Source organism: Aythya ferina (assembly GCF_964211825.1).
Source record: "Aythya ferina genome assembly, chromosome: 2".
NCBI classification, from domain to species: Eukaryota; Metazoa; Chordata; class Aves; order Anseriformes; family Anatidae; genus Aythya; species Aythya ferina.
In genome coordinates, this window is record NC_140297.1 from 115558171 (window position 1) to 115584425 (window position 26255).

General features: G+C 37.9%; 1 protein-coding gene across 5 annotated transcripts in view; it reads left to right on the forward strand.

Moving 5' to 3' along the window:
• The window catches only part of NOL4 (nucleolar protein 4), a 193254-nt gene that overhangs the window by 150333 nt on the left and 16666 nt on the right, over positions 1 to 26255 (forward strand). For all 5 annotated transcript variants that reach the window (XM_084510739.1, XM_084510741.1, XM_084510740.1 and 2 more), the window contains one exon: positions 4710 to 4823. In XM_084510739.1, the coding sequence (XP_084366865.1) occupies positions 4710 to 4823 (114 nt within the window). The remainder of the gene's footprint in view (positions 1 to 4709; positions 4824 to 26255) is intronic.

The following is a 26255-nucleotide window of genomic DNA, read 5'->3' on the forward strand; positions in this document are numbered from 1 at the left end:
ATTTTATGTTTCCCATATCAGTAATGAAAAGGCACATCACTTCAAACAGAAGACCTGGGGATATTGCATATAAATGATGTGTGCCACAAAATGGGTATTTCACAGCATATTGAAAGTACTAGCCTCTGTTATGCTAGGGAACCAGAGATTACATTAATAGAGTTATTTTTTAGAGGATCTTGGCCAAATATTCCTGATTTTAACTATGGAAGAAATCAGCAAGTTTGCAAAACTACTCCATCCCTCCAGAAAGCTTGTTGTAAGATGCTTTGGTTATTGAGAGCCAGATCTAACCACCACCAATGCCTCTGAAATATTTTCATTTTTAATGTTCTTGAAAGCAGACCAATGGTTATTTGACTACAAAGGAAAAACAGCTGATATGATTTTTCTTGAAGAAATCTGCTAAAATATATTTGCCAATAGAATTTTATTTATTTATTTATTTATTTTCAGAAAGACATAAGGGGGTAATTTTGTGAAGTTTTTATATTAATTTGCACAAAAATGAAAAAATAAATCTTAAAACCATGTACAAGGTCCTGTCCAGTATGATAGTTAAGTGTGTTTGTTTCTTTGTCATCATCATCATCATCATTATCTTAAGGCTCTGGGGTGGTCTCAAGAATCAGATTTAAACAGCCTTGTAAGGCAGTTTTTGAATATGAGAGGACTGGAGGTGGTCGGCCATCTCCTTTGGGCTACTGAGGGAATTTCAACCAGCTCCTGAATGTCAGTCTTTTCAAAAGGTGTTAAAAAGAGATGCATCCACATGTACCTGAAAGTTAGGAGATTTCCTTTACATCTTTTGTCAAAATGCTCTTCACATGCATTGTGTTAAGACTGAACATGTGTTGGGTGTCAGCCAAAAAGAAGTACAAAAACAAAGAACTATGTGTATTCAAAACGTGGCTGCTGTTTTAGTGCAGATACAGTCAGTTTCATTTCTAAATACAGAAGAGTTCTGTATACCCCTGCTGTGTGATGGACCAAAGTGTATAGTCTTCTCCAAAGGTCTATGTTAAGATGTTTTTAAAGATTCCCTTTTTTATTAATCCTTTCACCTGAAAGTTACTATAAAATTGACACTTTCCTCTTTTCTATCTGTCATTGTTTCAAAAGGACAAAAATTATATCCTGCCTTCTTCCATGTGAGTTGCTTGTTTTGATAGACTAAAGATTAGAGGCTTGGTTCTTTTCTGTTTTTTACACATGGGTAGTTCCACTACAGATATTACCTGATTTACATCACTGTGAAGTGATAGAAATACAAGTCTGGGGCTATGAATGTTATGTATCAAACAGTAGGTATGTTCTGTCACTTAAAGCTGGTCAGGAATTTTTTGTAATGACTCTTTCTTTCTTATTTTATTTTTTTCTATTTTTTTTCTTTCCTCCCCTTTAAGAAATATGAATTTGTCCAGTAAATTGAAACCTGTTTTCCTGCTAGACCAGTGAGGAGGTTGTGGATCTAGGGATTGTTTGCGGAGCCTGCGAGCCCTTGGAAATAGGGACTCTGTGGCTCCCACATTTCCTGCTGTAGTCTCAAACATGCAGGAACCAGAGCTCTGCTATCAGCAGAAGGAACCCTGGGAGCCTAAAAAATACTGGTTTGTCTGAGACCCGCAGGCTTCCTTCTGCAGAATTGAATGATGTTGCTTTTGCCACATTTTCCTCGGTCTTTCTGTCTCACCCTTGGATAGGGAGTTTAGAAATGTGCAGAACCCTACAGGGACTGGGTTGGCTTTATAGCTGGTAATCATGACAGGGGTCATGAGTAATCAGAAGTATAGAAAAAGTGGAAGTTAAGCTAAGCCAGAAGGGGGCTTTGAACTTAGAAGATGGGGCAGTGACTTCAGTTTATTTAGAAATACATAATAATGATAATAATAATAAGATTACTTCAAAGTGTTTTTTCCCTCTTAGGCAAGGCTTTTCAAAATTGATCTTTTTGACGTTTCACAGATATGGCATTACATGGAACAGAAAATCTTTTTAACAGCTCTACGGAGCTGTTAAAGTGACAGAGGACTGTTCATCTTCTCAATCAATGCCAGACTAGGGCTCTGCCCAAGCTGAGTTGATAGAGCGTGAACCTTAATCAGATGATTTTTCTCCTGTGCATTGTTACAGTATTTTAATCCCCAGGTGACTCAACCATGCATTCATTACATTCTCCCTAGGGTTCATTCTAGATAATTCTTGACATGAACATATCAACAGCCGGCTGCAGTGATGTGTGAGAAATTACAGGTTAACACATATTTCAAGAGAAGTATACTCCATTACTTGGAGTTTAATTCATTTTTGCAGGTATTAATTTTCAATGTTTCAATGGTGAACATAACTGCTACAGTCTTTTTGAGAGAAATGAATATTTGGTTATAATGGCGACTCATTTTTAATGTTAATGAACACTTCAATAAACTCATTCTCTGCCATAAGCAAATAATCTAGGGAATTGAGTTCATTTTACCTTTTGGTCATTACATTACTTTCTGGGCCCATACATTGCGTACTATGTATCTGGTGTGAACGATTGCTTGTAGCTCTGAGCTGTAACTGTAGCTGGAGGAATTAGCCATGTGTTTACTCAACAATTTTTCTGGACCATCATTGTGTAGCCACTGCTAGAGGAACACACTGAGACTTTCATGCAGCTAATATAGTTGATGTACCTGAAACATATATAAAATGGTGGCATTTATAGTGATACTTGGCCACCAAATATAGAGAGGAATCTAGTAAGGCTAAGTGATGCAATAACATATTCAGGTCATCATCACCAGCATACCACCATGCAAGGAAGCAAAATAATTTTGTCAGTGAAAGCCTCCCTCAAAGGCTTACTCCCTCCTCTGGAGATCTTGGAAAGGTGTCTGCATGTACTGTAATGTTAACTTTTGTAATGGCACCAGGGCTTAACATCTGTGTCCTTCACCTTTTGAATGATTTATTTTCAAAAGTGAATGGAAATACATTGCTGTGCAAACTGTAAACAAGTTCAATAGGTTTTGTTCTGTCAAATCAATCCAAATGTCATATTTTATTGCAGCGTTGCTGGTGATTGTCTTTCTTACACAGCTGTTACTGATGCCAGAGAGCTTGCTCTTGTGTGAGGGGGTAGAATTAAGTCAAGAGCACTAGAGATGGAGACCCTAAATCCCTGTCTATTTCTAAAAGCTAGTTCAGCCTCTGGTCCCAGAATGCTGTCCCATGCATTAGAGAAGGTACAGCATGAGATAATAAATAGGCATTCTGCAGAGGACATTCAAAGTCTATAAATGGATTTCAATTTTTAAAGGTAAAAATGTACTATTAGTAATGGCCACCTAACAGTTTCTGGAATATTATGAAAATGATAAAATCAGATGAGCCAATATAATGAATCTGTTCTAAGGTTGTATAAGAACTGAACAGAATACTTCAAAATCTGCTTCCAAAACTCAATGATATTTCTCAACAGGTTCACAATTATGTTTTGGGGAATAAGAAAAGGAAATCAAACAAACAACACTAAAAAAACACACACACAGAGCCCCGCCCAGTCAAAAACAAAGCAACAGAAGAAGAAGAAGAAAAAAAAAGCTCCATGTATACAGCCAGTTTCTCAGTAGCTGTAGTCACACAGTTCTTTTGAGTTCAATGAAGCTTTGAAAATTTATGGAAGTTCAGAACATGGTCTAATAAATTGCGGTCTCTGGAGTGTGCTTATATATGTGTACATAACTGTATCTGTGATGTTGTCCCGATTTTCTTTATTTTCCAGATAGTTCTAATATATCTTTGTATACTAAAGAATAAGACTAGTTTAATATTGTGAGTTTCATCTCCCAGATTGTTTGGTATGTAATTAGGAAAAAAGATGTGTAAATAGTCTTCTCAATGAATGTGTGGGGAAGACCATACTGAAATACATAACTGACAGCAGACTAAAAAATATATCATATTATATAAAATACATCTTTTTTTTTTTGTTTTGTTTTGTTTTGTTTTTCTGTTTCATTGCACCTTTAACCAAAAGCATGTAAATGCTGTGAAATTCATAATGGAAGGTTTTTTATGAGAAAAATGAACCATATCTAGTTGAACCACAAAATATCTACATTGTTGGAAGGCTGGCATTATCAAGAGAAAAACAGATTATTTTTTTTTAAAGTCATTTTAATCACATCAGTCATTTTGCAGCAAGAAATGCAAATGTTCATATACTACAGATTGAGACTCTGAAATGTTCTGACAATCTGTTATGTTGTGAGTGATGTTTCAGTCCTATCACTCAGGGTTTTTTGTTTTGTTTTGGTTTGTTTTTTTAAGACTATAAAAAAACAAAAGTCATCTCTGTCACATGCTGCACAGGATAAAAAGCCTTTCAGTTTTCTTAACAAGAATCAGACGGCCAGGGTGCTGCTGGAACGCGGAGAATATGCCACTGTCTGTTCAAAGTACAGCATAATGAGCCAGACTAAACACACTGGACAATAGAGCTGTGGGGGGAAAGGGCTTCTCATGGATCCGCAGATCAGCTGCAGCTTTAACATCTAACTAGTTTCATTTTTCATCTTTACAAGTTCCATTTCCCTGTTTTGTTGCTATAAGCTACATTTCAATGAGCAGACTTTCCTGTCTAGGTGATGATATTTGTGTGCTTTGATAAGGATATCGTGGATTATGCTAGAAATAATTTCTGTTTCTTTTCTCTTTCATAGTCACGACCTATTCCCTCACACCTTACTTCAGCAGTTGCAGAGAGTATCCTGGCTTCCGCCTGTGAGAGTGAAAGCAGAAATGCTGCAAAAAGGATGCGGTTGGATAGACAGCAGGTACTGTTTTGTTTGGGGGTCTTCCACATCCATATTTATAAATCCACTGGACTCATTTACATTGGGTACCATGCAGAAGGGTGGTGCAATCCCTTATATATTTCTTGCGAGCAAGGATAATGAAAATACAAAAGCTGTAGTTCTTAAAATGATATGCCAGCATGTCTTTGTCTATATATATTTACATAAGCTGTATGAGGGTGCCTAGTTTATTTATAAAGTCCATCTGAATAATGTTACATATTTGATTTTTAATGGTTATAGATTTTGAGGACATAGTGTGCAATCTGCCTACTAGACTTACAAGTAACAGAACATGCAGTATATATGTTACATAGATATCAGAAACTGTGCCTGTATACATGAGTCAGAATGTTTAGCTGTGCACATAATCTCTTTCAAATGTTTGTATGTATTTATAAATGTAAGGTGAAATCGTGTATGTTTTTGAAAATGCCTATTTGCCTAAAACAGAAAAGTTATTATGATATATATATATATATATATAAACGCTGTCAGGTGACTTACTAGTGAGTTTTTTAACCTCGTATAAATATTTATTTTTGTATGTGATTGTGCACCTGTTACTTTGTGTGTTAGGATTTCAGTGTTTTTAAATTGCTAAGAATCACATGTTTTCTTTCAGTATTTTAAAGCCAAACTGGTAGCTCATTTTACACTGATTATTTAGTTGCTCTGAAGATACAGTGAATGTCTAACATTTTTATTGAAAAAAACTTTTAGGCTTTATTTCTCTTTGTGATTATCAAAAAGCTCAATTCTAGTAATATCTCAGTTGTTTCTGAGATATGTCTCAGTCATGCTCAGTCATGGTAGATAAACTTTTTGTTTGTTTGTTTGTTTGTTTTGTGGAATTGACTCCTTTCAGGTCATTCCCTAGCTAAAGAAAGGATATTTAATACCACACTTAGATTATTGTTAACTTAGGAGCTGAGAGGAGATATTGCTTTTCTGCTCTTTAAAAAAAAAAAAAAAAAAAAAAAAAAGTATTTTCATTAAAGCTGTACATTTGCATTAAGATTTACAAACCACATGTCAAAGCATTGTAATGTTAAGTGTGGCTTAGTATTCATTCAGGTTCTGCAGGTTTTATATGCTGTCAATTTTTCTCTGATTTGTCAAGTAACAATTAAAAAAGAAAACTACAAACTCAACATGCTTGCCAAGGAGACTAAGAAAAGACTTGTACAAATTGCAGTTACTTTCATTGCATTGTCTGGAGACTAACCTGACCAGTAATTACAAAAATAGTGGCTCCTTAGTGCAGACAGGGTAAAGCAGAGTTTTTGAGTGATTTAAATAATAAACCCATAATACTCTCCAAGGAGTCAGCTGTTGAAACAAGCACATTGAAAAAGCTGTAGACAGAAGTCAGAAAGCATATTAATAGGATTTTTATTACTTTTATTTGTGGTACTACTATCACTGAACGATTTGGTAATGATTTTCATTGAGGGGTAAGATGTTTCTTTACTTTTACTTACAGAATTCAAAACTTGTCAGTAGCATGGCTCCAAACTGATCATCTTTCTTTCAAAGGTGATGTTAAAGTAGCAAAGTTGCCTAACAAGAAGATGCAGTGGAGTCTGTTTTCTTCAGTTCCTTCATCTTTTTGTCAGTGAGTTACAAGAACATTGTGGAGACAGTTGCAAATAGTCCCAGCTATTTGGTTCAGTAAACAGTAAATTAGTTCAGTTGATGTAGATTTGGTACTTGCAAAACTATTTGTGAATTCAGGATAAATTTGCTGAATAGTTTTGTCTGGAAAAAAACAATGTGAATGTGTTAGCTATCTCCATAAAGCCTACACTAAGAAACTTACCCTAAAGGGGGGAATAGTGGACAGTTGTTAAAGAAGTAGAAAACCTTGGTTCTAGCCCCAGTTCCATTGAAATGTAATTATTTATTCCAAGTACATAATATTAACAAAGTAGATTGAGAACAAAGCATTCCAGAATATATCTGACTGGGGTATTTAAAACCAACTACTGTGTTCAGTTCTCATGCTGAGGTGGGAGGTGGACCTGTATCCAGGGACAGTCCATTATAGGTAAAAGGACTCTATCCATCTTTTATTATTTTTATCTTTATTTACTTTTAAATTTCATTCACTTTTCTTACTTATATTCCAAAGGATTTTTTTTCAGTGGATTTTTTCTTAAATAGATTAAGTTCCTGCTCTTTGGTTACAACAATCCCATGCAATGCTACAGGCTTGGGGCAGAGTGGCTGGAAAGTTGTGCAGAGGAAAAGGATCTGGGGGTGTTGGTCAATAGTTGCCTGAACATGAGCCAGCAGTGTGCCCAGGTGGCCAAGAAGGCCAACGGCATCCTGGCTTGTATCAGGAATAGTGCAGCCAGCAGGGCCAGAGTCCCCCTGTACTCTGCTTTGGTGAGGCCACACCTCAAGGCCAGTTTTGGGCCCCTCACTACAAGGACATTGAGGTCCTGGAACATGTCTAGAGAAGGGCTACAAAGCTGGTGAAGGGCCTGGAACACAAGTCCTGTGAGGAGCAGATGAAGGAACTGGGGTTGTTTAGTCTGGGGAAGAGGAGGCTCAGGGGAGACCTTATTGCTCTCTACAGCTACCTGAAAGGAAGTTGTGGGGAGCTAGGGGTTGGCCTCTTCTCACAGGTAACTAGTGATAGTGCTACAGGGAATGACCTCAAGTTGCACCAGGGGAGGTTCAGGTTGGAAATGAGGAGATACTTCTTCTCAGAAAGAACAGTTGGGCATTGGAGCGGGTTGCCGAGGGAGGTGGTGGCATCACTGTCCTGAGGGGTGTTCAAGGAAAGGTTGGAAGTGGTGCTTAAGGACATGGTTTAGTGGGTGATATTATTGGTTGGGGGATGGTTGGACCAGATGATCTTGGAGGTCTTTTCCAACCTGAAGATTCCTTGATTCTATGATTCTAAGGTTGCAAAGGTTCAATTCACTCAATTCACCCTGTTTTTTTTTTTTTTTTTTTTTTTTTTTTTTTTTTTTTTTACTGTTCCATAGCTTTAAAAACAAAAACGAATTTAAAAACAAAACCAAACCAACAAAAAACTCATTTTCTTGTTAACATAGCTCTAATTTTGCTTTGTAAGTGTAAATTTTTAATATTGAGCATTAAACAAATGGGGTGGACTCAGGCTTTAAGGACTCTTCAGTGGAAGTTTGGGAGGAGAAAAGGGGAAAAAAGATGTAGATAATGAAAATTACCACTTCATAAATTTTATCAAGAGAGTTTCTAACAGAGGACAGACATTTGATGGTTCTGTAAAGTAGATTGTTAAGAGGATCTGGTAAGAGCACTCATTCAGCACTTCCCCTCAGACATGAATGGAAGTATTGCATTAAAGATGCGTTATTGCATGCAGCAGAGTGAAGGATTGCCTTTTATTTTTCCTCTAGAGGGGTAGATCTGCCTTAGAGCAAGATGTAATTTGAATCCTCATCATCATCTTTCAAAGATGTACAAACATACATACATACATATTTTATGGGTAATATTCTGAAATATATTTTTCAGAATGTGGCAAATGTACATTTACAGATATAGATAGAAAACCTAATGCGTATGGATGGAGGACTTTCCAAGGAATCTCAGTAATTTGATCAGCCAGATCCTTTTAAAAAACAGGGTGAATATCAGAAGGTCCTGGTCACACTGCCTTGTTTGTTCACTCATGTTTTCACACGTTTATTCTCTCATTCTCTGTCCCTGCCTGTAGCTATGCAGAAAATGTCTATGTATTTATGCTGCTGAAAAGTGCCTGCTGCAGGTATGTTGTCTCTGGCTTGTGGGTTCTGTGGAGTGAATGGTATGTGTTTTAAAGAGTTGCAGTGTCCCCACTGAACAGTGACACCTCCACCAGCAAAGGTGGTTGGTGTCAGCCTACTTTCACATTCTTTGCCTCACTCAGATAGCTTAGGGACACCTAGTCAGTGCTAGGATGATTAGAGTCTGTGTGTTATGAACAACGAGTCATATGTCCAGTCCTGAAATTAAGATAAAACCTCATCAGTTTCTTGAAATCCCTTTCTTTCTTTATTATTATTTTTCTTTCATCTTCTCCTTCATTTCTTCTCCTCTCCCTGGCATGACATGGTCTTGTAACAAGAAATTGTGAGCATGCTGTGTGTAGGTCTCTAAGGCAAGTCTGTACACCAGTAAAATAATATGACTTTCCAAACTAAATATGGCTTTGTCTACAGTAATAGTGATTTGAAGAAATAAAATATACCTCAATTATTGCTCAGCAAAAATAACCAGCTTAAAAGTCAAAACAATGGAAAATTTTAAGGGCTCAAAGACTCTGCCTGCAAAAATCCAATTTTGAAAATAAGGTATGGAAGCTGGTCTCACTGGCATCAGTTACTTATTGTCAATTTTATTTTATTTTTTTTCATAACAACCATTTATTTCATAATTGGAAACAATGTAATCTTGTCTGTAAGGAAATTAGTACCTTTCCATAGTTTTCGAAACTAACAGTAAAAGCATTGTCAGTTTCTGAGACTTCTGGATAAGGAATATAAATGTGTTTACCAGCTCATACTGTAGTGCTTTGGCTGCCTGGCTGTGTTAGATATTGCTCAAGTGATCTCTTTAGCTTCAGTGCATTTTCATTATCTTGAAATCAAGCTCTGTTGATTGGCCTGTACCCTACGTGCTGGAAGTTACATATTTGAAATATATTACTTGACTGAAGAGTTCTGTTGCTTTCACTTTTTAATTCTGCCCGATATTAAAAATATTTAAATTCCATTCCATTAATTTTATAGGTTTATATATTGAAATTTGTAGAGGCTTACTGATGCTACTGCCAAAATGTGAAATGCCTACAGACTGGCCTGGATTTGGTTGATTTTCCACCGTTCATATGAAGAATGAGGATGCAAAGGCAATAGGGAGCTTTTGTGTTGTTCTCCATATCATCTCTGCAGAGTCCAGATTCTAAAACAGTAACTCCAGTCTTGAATTTTGAGGGCTTTATTTTTTTACATCATATTTAATCAAACATGTAGAAACAATAACTGGATTGACCTTTTATCTCATGCTTCAGTCAGAAATAGAAGAGGCATTATCTGAATCCTTATGGTTTCTTGTGCTTTCTATTGTCTTGGTTGGGCAAAAGGAGAGTGATTAAATAAATAGAAAAACCTGGAAACAAAGTCATCCTGACATTGCTGTACTGGGCAGTGAATAGAGATTGTGATGCTTCTTCTATGTACTGCTGCTGTAGAGGCCTCAGCTCTGTGACTCTGTTTCATGTCACAGAAATGGAAGTTTTGTTTTGAGAGTTTAACCATTGCCAGTCTCTGCTTCTTCAGAAAAGTTACTTCCATGATGCAGTTTTTATAAAACCTCATCATAAGACAGTGTACAGCAGTGTTGGGCTAGGGTACTATGGTGGTTTTACCTTGCTGGGCAGATGAACTCCTACACAACTGTCCTCTTACTTGTCCTTTTCAAAGGGAAAGTGGGAGAAAATACAATGGAAAGGGTTCGTGGGTTGAAATAAGGAAAGAGAGATCACTCAACAATTATCATCTCAGGCAAAACAGACTCAGCATAGGGAGATTAATAAAATCTATTGCCTATTACTAACAGTTTAGAGCAGTGAGAAATTAAAAGCAAACTAAAACTAGCAAAACTACCACCCCCCCTATCCACTCTCTTCTACGTCCTCTCCCCAAGCAGTGCAGGGGAACGGGGAATGGGGGTTGTGGTCAGTCCCTGATGCTTCATCTCCACTGTTCCTTCACTTCTCTGCCCCTGATCCCCCTGGGGTCCCTCCTACGGGATGCTGTCCTTCCCAAACTGAGCCTGCGGGGACTGCCCACAGGCAGCAGCTCTTCAAGCACTGCTCCCACATGGCTCCATACCATGGGGTCCATCCATCCCCCAGGAGCAAACTGCTCCAGCACGGGTCCCCCACAGGTGGGCAGCAGCTCCCCCCAGACCCTCTGCTCCTGCGTGGGCTCCTCTCCACAGGCTGCGGCTCCGGCCCGGGGCCTGCTGCTGTGGGGGCTCTCCATGGGCCGCAGCCTCCTCCAGGCCACATCCACCTGCTCCACTGGGGGCTCCTCCACGGGCTGCAGTGTGGAGATCTGCTCCATGTGGGACCCATGGGCTGCAGGGGGACAGCCTGCTCCACCAGGGGCCTCTCCACAGGCCGCAGGGGAACTGCTGCTGTGTGCCCAGAGCACTTGCACTGACCTTGGGGTCTACAGTGCTGCTTCTCACCCCTCTCTCTCCCAGCTGCTGTTGCACAGCAGTTTTTTTCCCTTTCTTAAATCTCAGAGTCCCACCCAGGATAGCTCCGTGGCCCAGCTCTGGCCAGCAGCAGGTACCTTTGGAGCTGGCTGGAGCTGGCTCTGATCTCACATGGGGCAGCTGCTGGGCTCTGCTCACAGAGGCCACTTCTGCAGCACCCTAGCACCAAGCCCTTGCCATGTAAACACAATACAGATACTCTGTGGAAAAAAAAAAAAAAAAAAAAGTGCAGGTGGATTAGCCTTGTTACAATTCTTTCTGAAATTAAAAAGACCAAGGAAAATTCTTCAAGGGAAGATCTAAGAGTAAATAAAGAACAAATAAGAGTTTATGAAAATTAATATGTGCATGTGAGAAGCACCTGCTCTTTTATTTTTCCTAGGGATGATGAAAAGTTGAAATCTTCCTTTGGAAAAGCAAATAGAACAATACAAGGAAAAAAATGTCTTTACTTTTATGGGACACAAGTGGTTGGTTGGTAGTTTTTTTTTTTTAAATTATTATTATTATTATTATTATTATTATTATTATTATTATTATTATTACAAATGCCTTATGTTTCATTGTTTTGTTGCTTAGAACTGATTTTTATCATGTGCTGTCATGCTGCAAAATTTATGAATGAGCATTTTCCCTCTAACTGAAATAAGGTTTTGGGGATCAAGACACAATGTGAGCATCTGGGAAAAAGGAGGGAGGATAAATAGCAGAAAGTAGAACAACCGAATCATAGAACATTGCCTCTAGAAGTGTATGAGCCTTTTTATAGACTTTATAGATAAATAGCCAGATCATTTAGAAAACTGATGTAGCTTCATTGGCGATTTGTAGTAGTTAGGAATCTGGACCCTTAAGAATTCATTATTGTATTTGTAGCTAGAATAGCAGTCACATTTGACTGCAAAACCAATGGACTGGGTTCTCTCCTCAAAGAGGAGAGTCCATGTTATTCTAGCAGTTTTGACCTCCATTTCAGTGAGCAGTGTCATGGAAAGGTTACCACAGCATGCAGAGTTTTTTGGATATCTAAAGGAGTGCGCTACATACACTTTTATCCTTATGCCCTAGGTAATAGGATATGCAATGTATGATTCTTTTATAGTTACATAGCAAATTACAAGTTAAGAGGAAAGAGAGTTTAAGCTCAGAGGAAAATAAGTTATCTTACATATCTCCCATCCTAACAAAGGTATTTCTCAGCTGAAGCTTGTGCTTTTTGAAACAGTAGGCTCTCCACAGAATGCTTGACAGTCATTACTTTATAGAACATACATGATAAGAAAAAAATTTCTGTGTTTTAATTTTTTAAAAACTAAATCTAAAGAGTATGGTTTCCTTTCATTCCAGACACTAGCTGAAACTAACAAGTCAGACAACTTTATAGGCTATGAAAGGTGATGTCCTCGTACCTTTGGTGCACAGAGCAAAAGGAATAGTACTTTTCTTGTAAAACACACAAGTGGTTTAGTTTGATTTAATTTAACAATTCTTTATCACTACCTACAAGGCAAATGAGAGGTAATACAACGAGGCTATTAAGCCATGTGGACATCTCCATGTGCACATGGGAAACAATTTCCCTTCCTCTGAACAAATCAGTTATATGCTGACTTTAATTCTTCATATCAGATCATATTTGGAGATAGCTGCAAGACAACTTTGCAATTGCAACAATATTACTTTCTTCATCTTTATCTCCGTTTTCATTATTTCCTTCCCTATGAGGTATCTCAAAAAGTTCCCTCAATATAAACATGATATATATATATATATGTGTGTGTGTGTTAAAATATATTTTAAATTAGGATAAGTAAGATTAGGATAAATGTGAGGTGATATTTCTGAGCCCTATGAAAGCTACCAGTTTAATTATAAAAGGTAAACTCAGTAAAAGAATCTTTGATTATTTGAGCTCTTCATGTTGATAAGAGCAAGTCACTGTGACGCACTATGTTATGAAGAAATTCTTTAGAATGTAGCTGATAACATGATAAACACTGAAAGTGTTTTGAAGAAACTTCTCAGCAAGGTGGCAGCTATGATCTCCCCCACTGTGATTTATAGCCACGCAAATTAAATATCAATAATCTATAATCATCATGGTGGAGCAAAAGATAATATCTAGCCCTCAAGGAAGAGAAAGTGTAACGAGAGGTTTACACTGAAACATAAATGAGCATAAATTTGTAAATAGGCCCTTTAAACACATTCTTCTTCCCTATTCTAGTTTGGGGGACAAAAGGAAGACAAATCTAAACTTTTCAATGCTTTAGTAGCATATGAATAGGGGGTTAAGACTATTGCAACATTTAGTAATTTTAACAACATTGCTTTTAGCTGTTACAGGAGTAGGAGTAGGTGGCTATTAGGTTTCTGACAATGCAATTATGGCCTAGACACATATGCTGGGAGTTGACCTGACATTTGCCTCTGGATAGTTGTCATAGCAGCAACCTGAATAGAGCAGCTTGATACAAGTGCCAGTTGCAGACTGGATGCAGGTTCTGTGCTAATACAATACATCAGAATATAAATGCACACACATACTGCCACTTGGAGATCATAGCTACTGTGTTTCCTTCCATTTACATCTAATTCCTAAATGTCCATTTTTCAAGAAACTGAGCTTTGTAAGGAGATGTTAATGATCTGCCTCAATACATTTTCTGGTGTTGTTTCTCTATATGTAACAAGGGGGTTGACCTAACAAAAGACTCTTCAAGCACAGTTTTATTAACAACAACAAAAAAACCTGGCTGTTACAGACCAGGAATAGTTTGTATCTCTATTAAGAGGGAAGGAAATTATTGGTAGACAAATTGCAGGTAATTGTAAAACTGTTTTGGAAGAAACTAATTAAAAACCTGAATTGCAGGGAGGGCATGGACTTCCATTTCAGGATTACTCTATCTGGTTTTTGGCATTGAGGGGAAAAAAGACCTTTAAACCTTTATATATGAGGACAGAATTTGTGTTTCGGCTGTGCCATTAATTCATGGCTTCTAAATCTTGATGCTGAGCAGTTATTTCCTGTATTACAATTCAGACAGCAGGAAAGAAGGAAGAAGGATATACATTTGTGTCACTCTGTGTGTTGTTCTCCTTCCTGATCAATGAATACTGCAGCTCCTAAGAGGAAGGAAGAAACAAATAGTAGGAATCTTAAATGCTCTCTTTGTTCTGTTATTTATATTGTCTGTTTTCATATCCAGGGCAAAATTGGACAATAATGGTTACAGAAAAGGCAGTTATGCAGAAATGTCTCCTAGAGGAGAGCTGGAGTATGCCCTTTAAGACAGCGCTTCTGTGACAGAAAGCCACAAATTCAGCAAGCATGAGGAAGTGGTCTCATTTCAGGGAGACTGAGTCCTTGCCACAGCTATTCAGTATGCAGGAAGAGCACGTCAGCTATACATCCTTTTAAGAGATGGAGGAGGGTACTCTTCTTCTTGGGTTTCATGGAGCCTCATTTGCTCTGGAGGATGGGAAAGAAAAGATGCTTCATCCATGCTGACCAGAAATGTCAGCACTGCAGAGGGATGAGGGATGGGGTCAAGTCTTTTTCTGCTGTCTATTTCCAAAAGACCTGAAAAATTTCAACTCAGAGTGATTTTTGCTTCAGAATGGGACGCTTGTAGCATCTTAGATAATAGAAAAGAGCAAAGGGAAACGGGCGGTTCACTTAACATAAAGCAGCCAAATAGGAACTGGAATCCTAAAAAACACAAAAGATAAAAGCCACTTTAACTTGCAGAGTTCAATGACTCTTAACATATGAAAGCTTTATAAATAATATTTTGTGTTCAGGCATCTCCTTGTGATTTGGTATTTAATAAGGACTGGACTAATTTCTGTACTTCAATACTTATTTTATCTGTGTTCAAAATTATCAGTAAGGAGACTGTGCTGTCCTTGGATACTCACATGCCAGTTTGCATTTCAGGCCTTGTGCACTTCCATCATTTCCCCACCTAATGATTATTTTACTTCTGAGTTGGTCTATGGTTTGCTTTTGTGGTTGCAAATGATGTGCTTTAACCACTGAGGCACAAAATGTTATGCAGGCACCATTTAGCTGCATGTGAATTATTGTCAAGAGATCAAATTATGTACCAGTATTGGGAAACTCAGCTTCCTACCCACAATGCATTGGCCATATTGTCAAGGGGAAGAAAATAAGCAGTATGCATTGTAATTTTAAATTCTGCTGTCTTTCAAGTCAGTGGCAAAATTCCTGATTTCAGCAGTGCTGGATATGGTTGTGCTATTAGCAGATGCAGCTGGAAGGGACTGCTGAGTATCACAGGGCAATCCCCTCCTGCCACACTCCAGCACGACCTACGTTAAATTTGCTACATGTATTGGAAAGGAATAATGTGCAAGGCATGCAATTGCAAATAATTTCATGCCTTGGATTTACACTGAGGACTTAAGGTGAGCAGGTAATTTTTCACCTCGATACAGAGATCATTAAATTAGAAAAAGCTTTATTTTTCCAGGCTCTTCGTGCTTAGCATATATCGTTGAATTTCAGGCTGCTGACTTCAGAGAACATTTTAAACACACAGAACTGCTGTATGAAGTAAAGTTAATGCCAATGTCAGTTTACTGGTTTGGAGGCTGGTAAAACCGAAAGCTCAGAAATGGAGTGTCAAGATGGTTTTGGACAGTGACTTTAAAACAACCTTTCACTTTTCTACTGCAGGTAGAATGCAAATGAACAGGGACTGAAACAGTTGTCTTCCTTGTGTCTTCTATATTTGTCTCCTGCCAAGGAGACAGAAGAGGAAAAGCCAGTGGAAATGTAGATATAAATATTTCCTCTTCAGGCCCAAAGATGCAGGGTTTGGAGTCAGCCCTTTTGTTCTTCCTGTCCCTGTGTTGAAAGCCAGGAATACAGAGATTTTTAATTATCCCTCCCTTTCACATGACAAGATGACATTAAATGTGAAGCTTTTTCTAGTCTGTCTGATGTTTCTAGGATAGAGATAAATACATTAAAAAATCTTTTTCTTTCCTTTTTTTTTTTTTTCCTTTCCTTTTCCATGTTTAGCTAATGAATTCACTGCACACACCCTCCTGTTTACAGCACAGGGAGAGGTTGATCTTTCTGGAAGTAAATCCTTGTTATCATACAGAATTTGATCCAGTTTAATGAAATCAGGGCAAACCCAGTGTGTATGTACAAACCCTTATTTTTCAAGGGAAGGGTAGTGTGTTTTGGTTTTGCTTAATGAATTAGTAGATTTAGAAGACTTCAAACAATGACAAATTACTACTAAATTCAAAGCATCAGTTGCACAATAGATTCAGTTGTATGCCTCAGAACACTGCAATTCTTCACACAGAAAATATATGGGGAAATGTATGCACAAACTGCTTCTGTTTGGTAGCAGGAACATGTTTGTAATTCAACAATGGGCTTGATGTCCCTAAACTATATTTAGAAACATATTTTTCCAAGGGTTAAAAAAAAAAAAAAAAAAAAAAAAGCTGTGAGAGCAGGAACTGAGTGCATTGCCTGGGAGCAGCACCAGATGCTAAAGAGGCTCGGCACAGGGCAACAGGGCAAGACAGCCAGGCAGGCTGTGGCCAGCAGCCCAGGCATCATGCCAGATGAATCCTCCCCTGAAATGAGAATATCTAGGGAACAGATTTGTACTGCAGTGCACAAATTTCATGCTTATTACTCATGGTATTTCGTATTAAGCTTCAGTTTTACTATCTCCATTAATGAAGCAAATCAGACAGTGCATCCTCCAAAGACTGGTCAAAGTTCATTTCTTTGTTTCTTCCAACTGTGGTTTGATGACTGTGGAATCAAAGGCCATACCCCAAAGCATCACTTCTTATCTTCTGAATCTTCTTTTAAAACACAGAACTAAAGTCAAAGGACATGCACCAAGTTCAGTCAAAAATTTAGAGTAGGTCTTCAGTAGCAAAACATTTTCCTGCTACTAAATAGTTTGAGACAGGGTGTGGTGGTTGTTTTTTTGGTGGTAGTGTTTTTTTGTTATTTATTAAGATACCTTGAATTTTTAAAAGATATTTTCTTTTTTGTTGTTGTTGTTTAACTGTAAAAGTCAAGATGTACCTGAGGCAGTGTTTTAAAAGAAGGCATTGTGCACTCAATTAATAGAAAGAATTTTGGTTTTCAAAAACATATGGTACAGGTTTTAAGGAAGATTTGAAATGGAGTAGTTACCAATCAAATGTGTCAACCACAGGGAAAAACACTTCAAAATATCCGAGCCTACTGTTGAAAACAAGAACCGGTCATTAAATACATACAGGAAAGCAATTGTTCACTCTCTATTTTAAGACAAGAAAAATGTTTTTGTAAGACAACTATTTGTAACTTCCACTAGAATTTACCTGTGGAAGAGACACCATACTGTAAATATGGCAATATGCTGGAATCTCCAGGGCTTTTTTTTTTTTTTTTTTTTTGATGGGTTGTTTTTTGTTGTTGTTTTTTTTTTTTTTTTTTTCTTTTCAAGGCAGAACACAGAGATATTTTTAATTAGGTGAAACTGAGGAACTTAATTCAGTGTTGACTTCAAGCTCTTCATGTCTAGGCTATCAACTTCTCTTTCTAAATAAAGAAGAATTTCATTTAGGATTTAATAGAAAGTGCTTTGGTCCATTCCCCCTGTCACAAAGACTAATATATCTAATATTAAAAGAAAGTGTAGGGCAGAAGAGAAATAGGAAAAAGCTCTAAAAGTTCAAATCATACTCCATAATTTTCCAATAAAACCTTTTTGAGAAGTTGCATTTCCATATCCTAGAGCTAGCAGGTGTATGGAAAGCTGTTTTGTGTCAAGAAAATATGCTGTCAGTGGTGGGAGTGATATCTGTTGTAATGCACCAGACAAGGGGACCTACAGTGGGAGGTTTAATTATGCTGACCGTGATGATATTGTAGTAATAAATCTGCAAAGCTGGCACTAGCATTGCTCCACTACTCCCACACACTTTCCCCTGCACGTTCCCTCAACATGTGATTCAGGAGTTTTAAAATTTTCTCTGTTGGTGCTCTGGTGCCACAGTCCTCCTGCACGGAGTGAAGTAATGTTCACCTATCCTGGCTGAACATGCTGCCAATCATAATCTCCATAAAATGCCATGTTGGCAAGGGGGAATGGAAAAGTCACTTCTTACAGGAGGGTGTCACTGAGGTAATTTCTTGAGGACAATACACACAAGTATGAAAAACACGGAAAAAAATCTTGATTGTGATCATAAAAGTGGAGTTGCCTGAGGCATGGCAAGGCTTGTTCTGAATGAGAAGAGTTTGCTGCAAAGGAGGGATTTCTCCCAGTTTGCATCCTTCTGGGTCAGCAGCAAATACTGCTACATCTTTGTCATCATACATCAGTTTCAGTAACACATTGATTCCTTCAACACCATTACCTGCAGGCAAAAGTGCTTGTGGGATAGCAAAAGATAACATTGTTTTCATGCGGTGTATGTTGTTTCTGTTTGGAAGAAAGGTCAGGTATTCAGGCTTCTGTGTTTGTACTGCTTGTCAATGAGAATAAGCAAAAATGATCTGTAGCCATCTTCTGCAAGGAGCTAGCTGCTGCAAAGAATTTGGCTTTGAAAGGACTCTAGGAGATATGCAGAAGTGTATTAATATTTTTTAATTATTATTATTATTTCTTTTTCTGTTCAGAAACCTGTGCTTTGTTTCCACTGAAGTTTTACCTGTATTTTCTTCAGATTTTCAGTTAATTTCATTTTAGCAGGGGCATCCTGGACCATGGTGCTTCACATTTGGGATTAGGCACTTACCAAATGAGGTCTCTTAGGAGCTTGATCTTTAAGCCTTGCTTCCTTGGTCCCATGTCTTGACCTATTTTAGGATGTGAGATTGAGGGAGATGGCCCAAGGAAGGCAAAGATCCTTTCATATTCTTTCTAATCCTATCCTCCATGACAGGCTGAAGGACTTTGTGATGGAGTCTCCTATGGAAAACTGCTTTTACTTTCCAGGAAAATGCTGGCTGAGAATTGATGCAGAGATTCGAGTAAAGGACATTGTGATTTTCAAGGTCAACAGTTAAAACAAAACCTAAATTGGTAATTTATCATAAGGCCTAAGGCAAGATCCATGCTGTGCTGTTCTTCAGGACAGAGTGAGAATCTGCCTTTGTTTCTGCCTGTCCTAAGAGAAGAAAAAGATCTGTGAGGTCTGGGCCCTATCAAATCTCATATCTCTGCTGGTAAAATGGGGATAGAGCAAAAGCCCCACATGCCTCCACTTCTCTAATGTTCCTCCACAAAGCAGAAAATTGTAGTTCTGAGGGCTCTCCTGCTCTTTGCATGGTACCTTCATCTGAACTGAAACAGATGGGACTTCCACCATGATAAATGTCATACGTATTTTGTGAAATACACCATGAACATAGAGGAGTTGTGCCAAAACTCAAAGGCATTAGTGCAGTTTATGTAATCAAGCCGAGTCTATTTCCACCTGTTAAGATATTTGTAAATGTTTGTAATCTGGTGCTAGTCACCACTGGACATGTTATTAAAAATTAAACTGAGGAAGTCATTGCTGTGCATGCACTGCAGTGTGCTATACACTAAGCCCCTGTTTTATATGTTGAGCCATTTCCAATTAATACTGTTAGCTGATAAACCGTTAGCTGACTAATTTTTTTCACACATTAAAACACTCTAGACAAATAAAAGAATGGCCATGTCCAAGTTTCAGATTTCCCTCCTTAATATAACAGGAAATACTCAAATATCTTATGAAGAAAGCTAACTGCAGCCTAAGACAAGAACATCAGGGGCAAAAGGGAAATTAAACTTGCAGGACACTTTCCAGGGGAAAGAATATGAAAAAAATCAGCTACCCAGATCTTCACTAAAGAACAGTGAGTTTATCTCAAGCACTGTAGAAGAAGGAAAAAGCTATTCTTCTCAGTATGAACAGGGAGAGACCTGATCCTTTAGAAGAACCCAGTTTCTCTTTCCCCACTGACTTTGAATCACAGTTACCTAACTATAACAGTAGCTTGTCCATGCTTCCACACTCAACCAGCAGCACAGGTGACCTCTGAAAGCTCACGTTGCTCTTCTGCTATCACAGTGGATAATGAACTGGCTAAAGTTGACAGGCTATGAAAAATGATCCCTCTGCTTTGCTATCGCTCCAATAAAAGTGATTCTCTGATGATTCCTTGCAACAGTCTGAGCACCTCTTCCAAAAGTTTTCTGTTCTGTGGGTGAAGTAGCAGTGGTAGAAAAAAACACAGACTCAAATGCTTCTGTGCGAAAACAGTAACCTGTTATTTAAGGTTAACATACCCATTCCAGTCTACAAAAAATGTGTCATTTTGTCAGAAATAAGGAGACTAAGGTTGATTTTTCTACACAATAGCACCTTTTTATTTTGATCTTCTTTTTTCTTGTCAGTCTTGTGCTTTCATTTCTTGTCAAACACTGTCTTGTGTCAGTTTTGATGCCTGGTGACAGCCCTGATGCTGGCAGTTCATTCCAGTGTTAATAAACTAAAAGCAAAAGGAACCTACTGCCCTTCTAATCTGCAACTGTAGCATGGTGCTTTGCTGTCTTTGAAGTAAGGCCTGCTTCAGGGGGACAGTTTGGAGATCCTTGAACTTTTGGCAGCCAGCTTAGCATTTTGATAGGTGCTTTTCAAGTTCCCACATCTCCATTCCTATTACAAGGGGTTTAGGTGCATAACTGGACTCTGTATTACACCTGATTTAGCTTAAGTAGACTAACCCAATATTTCCTCACTATCTGAAGAAAACAGTTTTTTTTTTTCGGGAAAGCAGTAAACAGGAAAAATATGATCTAGATTTGAATACAGAGGATGGGAAATAGAAGGATGTTCATTTCAAGAGAAGAAATAGGGTGCATGCATGAGAACAGCAACTAGAGTCCTCTTGATTTCACCAGTAAGTCCACTGCTGAATTGTCAAAACACTTCCCAGTATAAAGAATATCTGGCATGAGTCCTGTGAGATTGTTTGGACTTGTCTTTGTGTTTGATTTTAGCCATAAATTTATTCTCACTACTTCTGGGGAAAAACCCTGGAGTCTCTCTTCTGGCTGTGCTTAGACCTCATCTATAATTCTATTGCTCTATCCTCTGACAAAGATCTGGAATGTCTTTTATGAAGGATGACTAGATTTAAAGTGGAAGGAATCTGTCCAGAGGCACAGTAATTTTTTTGAATCTATCTGTCATGATGATTTTGGACAACAGGTTACAGGACTCATCATTTTAAAGAATACTGTGACCAGCCTGAGAGGTGGAGAAATACTCAGCATAAGTATCTGCCTTGGAAAATCATTGGAGAATAACTTTGCCCCTCAGATAAAACACATACACAGGGTGTTTTAAATATTTTCCTAAACAGACTATAAAGATTCTGGCAATTCAATTTTCAGGTTTCAGCTGTAAGTCGAAATTCCAGGTACATGTTATTTTTGGATTAATAATACCTAAATATGTGGATTGGAAATTTTTTAGGACTTTACTCAAAATAGTCTTGACGTATGCAACAAAGTAAACAAGTTACATGAATTAACTTTTCTTCACACAAATTGATTGGGATACCTGTGTCTGGAAACCTGTAGCAGCAATTTTCTCATTGTACATTCTGAAACTGTGATGACTTAACTGAACATCTGTCTTTTCCTTGTTGTGCTATAAGAGAAATAAGGACTTCTGGGAAAGGTAATATCTTTTAATAGATCATCTTTTGGGCATAGAAGTTCTTTTCGTGGCCTAGGAAAACGTGTTACCTATTTCTACAAGCCATTCTTTGCCTCCATGCTTAGATCACAGTTGTAAAAGGACCTCCTATGTGTTTAAAAAAAAAAAAAAAAAAAAAGTTGTTCTTTTAAAGGACTATAAATATTCAGTACTTTAAATATGAAGGTCAGCCAATGCAAAGGACTACCATGAAGCTTCATTTGGATTTTAAACTCAGTGAACTGTGTATGTCTTAAATCTTATTCAGGGATTCCTAGTCTTGAGCAGGTTTTATTTAGTGGACAGTAATCCTAACACAAACCCCAACAACTCAGGGCAGGGAGAATGTGCTGTGGAAACCAAAACTAAAAGAAACACATCCATCAATTATGGAAATGTCATTTCCATCATTTCTAAGTACAGTGAGTCAACAGCCTTATTACCATGTTGAAGGAAAATTTACTCTACTGCAATATGCCAAAATACTGTTTAGGTGTCTGGGCTTCCAGGATATTGGTCATAAAATTAAAAGGTGTGTCAAAGACTAGAGAATTAATTTAATGCATTTAAAGCCAATAAAAGGTGCTGTGGTGTTCAGTCAGAACAATGTATGTCATCAAAGCCATTGGTAGTACCATCATTTATTAAGATTACCTGACACTTTCCATTATAGTACCAGGTGTGCAGTTTGATAATAACTTCATGACCTTCAGCCCCCAGGGGTTATATTTACTGTTCTGTGTATCCCATGTATTGAACTCTTTCAGATAAAACCATCCATTTTCAAGAATTAGGAAAAATTTGTCCTTTAAGGGTTGTATGATTCTTAAATATATTTACCATTTCATAAAAAGGTTGGGATGCTGTTTGGTCTTGACACTACAGAGGACTAGGAGACTGAAAGGAGTCCCAGGAAGAAGAGAAAATCTCAGATGGGACCATCAGTGAATGTGACACTGATGAAATACAAACTAGGAAATGAAAGGACTTGAGTAGCTGAAGCTGCTCAGGTATCAGGGAGCAAGAGACTTGTTTGAAAAGGTGTGATTAGGGTTTTATAAAACAAGAAGACTGAAACTGAGATGGAGGGTAGAAAATGAAACTGGAAAAACAAGGAGGATGGGATGAGGAGTTGGGCATTTGGAAGACACAGTATGAAACAATTTTGAAGAGACAGCGTACAAGGTATCATGTCATGAGATGAGGAAACAGGAGCTGTCTCTGGATCACCATGAAGAGGCCGCCCAGCATGGGAATCCCATGGCTCACCCTCCTTCAAATGCCCTGCTTCGTGCAGATGGATGCTGAAGGCCTCTTCACCTGGCAGCTGCTTCTCTGTGCAGCAGCTGAGATGTGCAGGGAGCTCCCAGCTCCACAGCCTCTGCAGATTCAGCAGGGTGTCCCCATGATTAAACTTTGGAGTTTCTTCACATTATTAAAAAAAAAAAAAAAAAAAAAAAAAGTTACACAAAGAGAAGTACTTTACATTGATATGTTTGCAGAACTCAAGCATTTCCATAGGTAATGCTAGCTTAAGGTTGCCTTTGTTGCCAGAATCTCACCATCTGAAAAACAGTGATAAAAGTCCCATCTAACAAGAGTATTGTGAGGATTAATTGGGTATGCTTTGAAAAGTGCTGCACAGTTTTATCACATATTTCTGTTTATTTCACTTTTGAATCAAAAATCACAGAAATAAATTGGTGTGGCCCAAATGGGAAAAAATATATGAAGCATTATCTACTTTCTTCTAAAGCCACACTACAAGCTATTGAGGTTGGAAAAAAAAAATAAAGCACATGAAAGCATGTTTTGTTTTGTTTTGTTTTGTTTTTTCACATGAATAAATTGATTTTCCTACGCTGAAAAAATGGAGGACTGTATGCAAATACAGGGTCCCTGGCTTGCCTATCTGTTTGAAGACTAATCTGCATTTGAGTTTTTCTAGCCTCAAAGTCGTCTTGTAAGAGCAGCATTTACTGAGAAAAACAAAAAGCAATCCACGTTAGGCATTTTAGCATATTCAGAAAGGAAATGTCAGGCAACATGAGGCAAAAATGTGTTTCCTTGTTTCTCTCTTTTCTAACTGAGTGGGAAAAAAAATCACCTTGACATAGGGCAGTTAAAAAGCTGGTATTCTGGGAGTTGTTAATCTATTGATCTGGTAGACAATGTACTTCATGAAAGCAGTAAGTCAAATGCATGTTACCATTTCTGCCATGTTTGGAACATTACCATTTATATTCTTGTAGTTTTTTTAGCTTTTTGGTCAGACAGCATTGTCCATGTGATTATGTGCTTATTGATAACAGTGGAGCAACAGCCAAGGCAACAGCAATGTTTGTTCTTGATGGGAGTGCACAGAATTTCTGATGTTTCTCTATATATGGGAACAAAATTCCCATAGAGCACCATTGATTTTCTGGGGCTTCTTATTTTAACAAGATATAACTTTATTTTATTATTTTGTTGATGGTGAGGGAGATAGGGAACAAGAAAAAAAAAGGGGGGCGGGAGCTTTGACATTGTTAGAGTTGCTTCCACAATGAACAGATTTCTTGAAAAGAAATGCCTATATAACCTCCTTTAGCATAGGCTGGGAGGCTGGGATGCTGCCAGTGAGTCTTGCTCTTTGTAGCACAAAAGTGACATTCTGCACTAGCATCTGCATTGCTGTGGAGGGTAATTTCTTTCAAACTATTCCTTAGCTGCTCAGAATACATCAGAGTAGGGTTTCCTTGGTATATGGGTTATGTAATAGTTCATTAAATCTTTTCTGACTATATACCGTCTTTAGTAGATTATTTAATCACTACCATGATAAATAAATAAATGCATCTATTTACTCTGTTAAGCAAATAATAATAATAATAATAATAATAATAATAATAATAATAATAATAATAAATTGTGTTCCCCTGGTTCAGACCTGGGCACAAAAGTAAAATATAGATATTGCTGATATATACCAAGTTGTAGATCACAGTATGTACTTCATGCTGCCACTTTTTCAAGTGAACAGATAACTGCACTTTAGCATGCTTTGGTACCTAAAAGGTATTTTTGCATTTCTGTGATTTCCATCATTTTCCAGATGGTATGCTCAAGACCTAAATTACCTCTCCTCCAAAATAAAGTCAGAAGAGAAATATTGTTAGAACGATGACTTATTTCCATTGCCATATACAAAATGAAGATGGTATAAGTCAAATTCTAGATGGACAAATATTTTATCTGCTTCTTGTTCATGCTCCTTATTAAAGGTAAATTATAAACAGTTATAAAATGGTTAGTTAATACTTGGAAGGTTTTAAAAATTGTTATGAATCGCAACAATATGTGTTCTAGATAGGTTAAACATATTAATAAAAGGTTAGTTAATTGTTGCTGAGTATTATGGAATTTAAATGTTTTATAAAAATCAAACTTAAAATCAATTATTAAGCCTTTCTAATACAAATGTAACGTAAGGGGAAAGTATTTGTCAGAAGAAAGTGCTGAACAAGTAACACAGAATGACTGAAAAATCTCAGTTCTGGAACAACACTGTTTAATTTCTACAACAGTTTAAAGGCAAAGGCAATTAAGATGAAAAGAAAGAGAGTTAATCTGTGCAGAATAAATCTTGGGTATACAAAAATGAACATGATATTCATGTTCTCCCTCCCCAAGAGAAAGAGAACTTGGCTTCTTTATCATCAACATGGCTACAAGGAGAAAGTACAAACTTTTGCCTTTTTAGTAGATAAGATTCCTGAAAAATGCTTAAATCCCAGAGAAGTGTATGAGAGTTGACACCTAAACCCCTCTGTTACCAGGCTAATGGTTCATCATCCTGCTGGTATAGCTAACACCTGAGCCTGCTCAGAAAAAGGTTGTCCAAAATGCTACCCTGCTTCTACATTTATACATCCTGAAGCACTGAATTAAGCACTTAGGTAAGGTCCAAATTTCAGGTCTGAAATGTATGGCGCCCTATTCAACATTTTAGTACAGGTGATTGGCACGCTTTTTAAAAATATATGCAACGTTTAGAGGAAGGCACCTTCCTCTAAGTATGCACCTAGAGCATACGCAGAACCAACAGTCCCATGCTCAGCATCCTGCTCAACCCATTTCATTCCCCTAGGGAGCGCCTTCCCCAGGGTTACTCCCCAAGCCCCACCACAGGGCACACCATGGTGTTTCACAGGGCTGTGACTGGTTTGATACAAAGTCCTGGGCACCCAGTCTCAGAGCTGCTTGTGCTAGGGAGATGCTGAATGAGAGGTATTGACAGGGAAGGGAGCAGGGCTGGAAGCACGCTTCTGAAAGGGAACTGAGTCATGCTCCCTTTCTGTTTGCTATCTCTCTGCCCATGAATTGTGCGTTTCTTTGCACTCGGCGAGTGGCACAGCTTCAGCTATGACT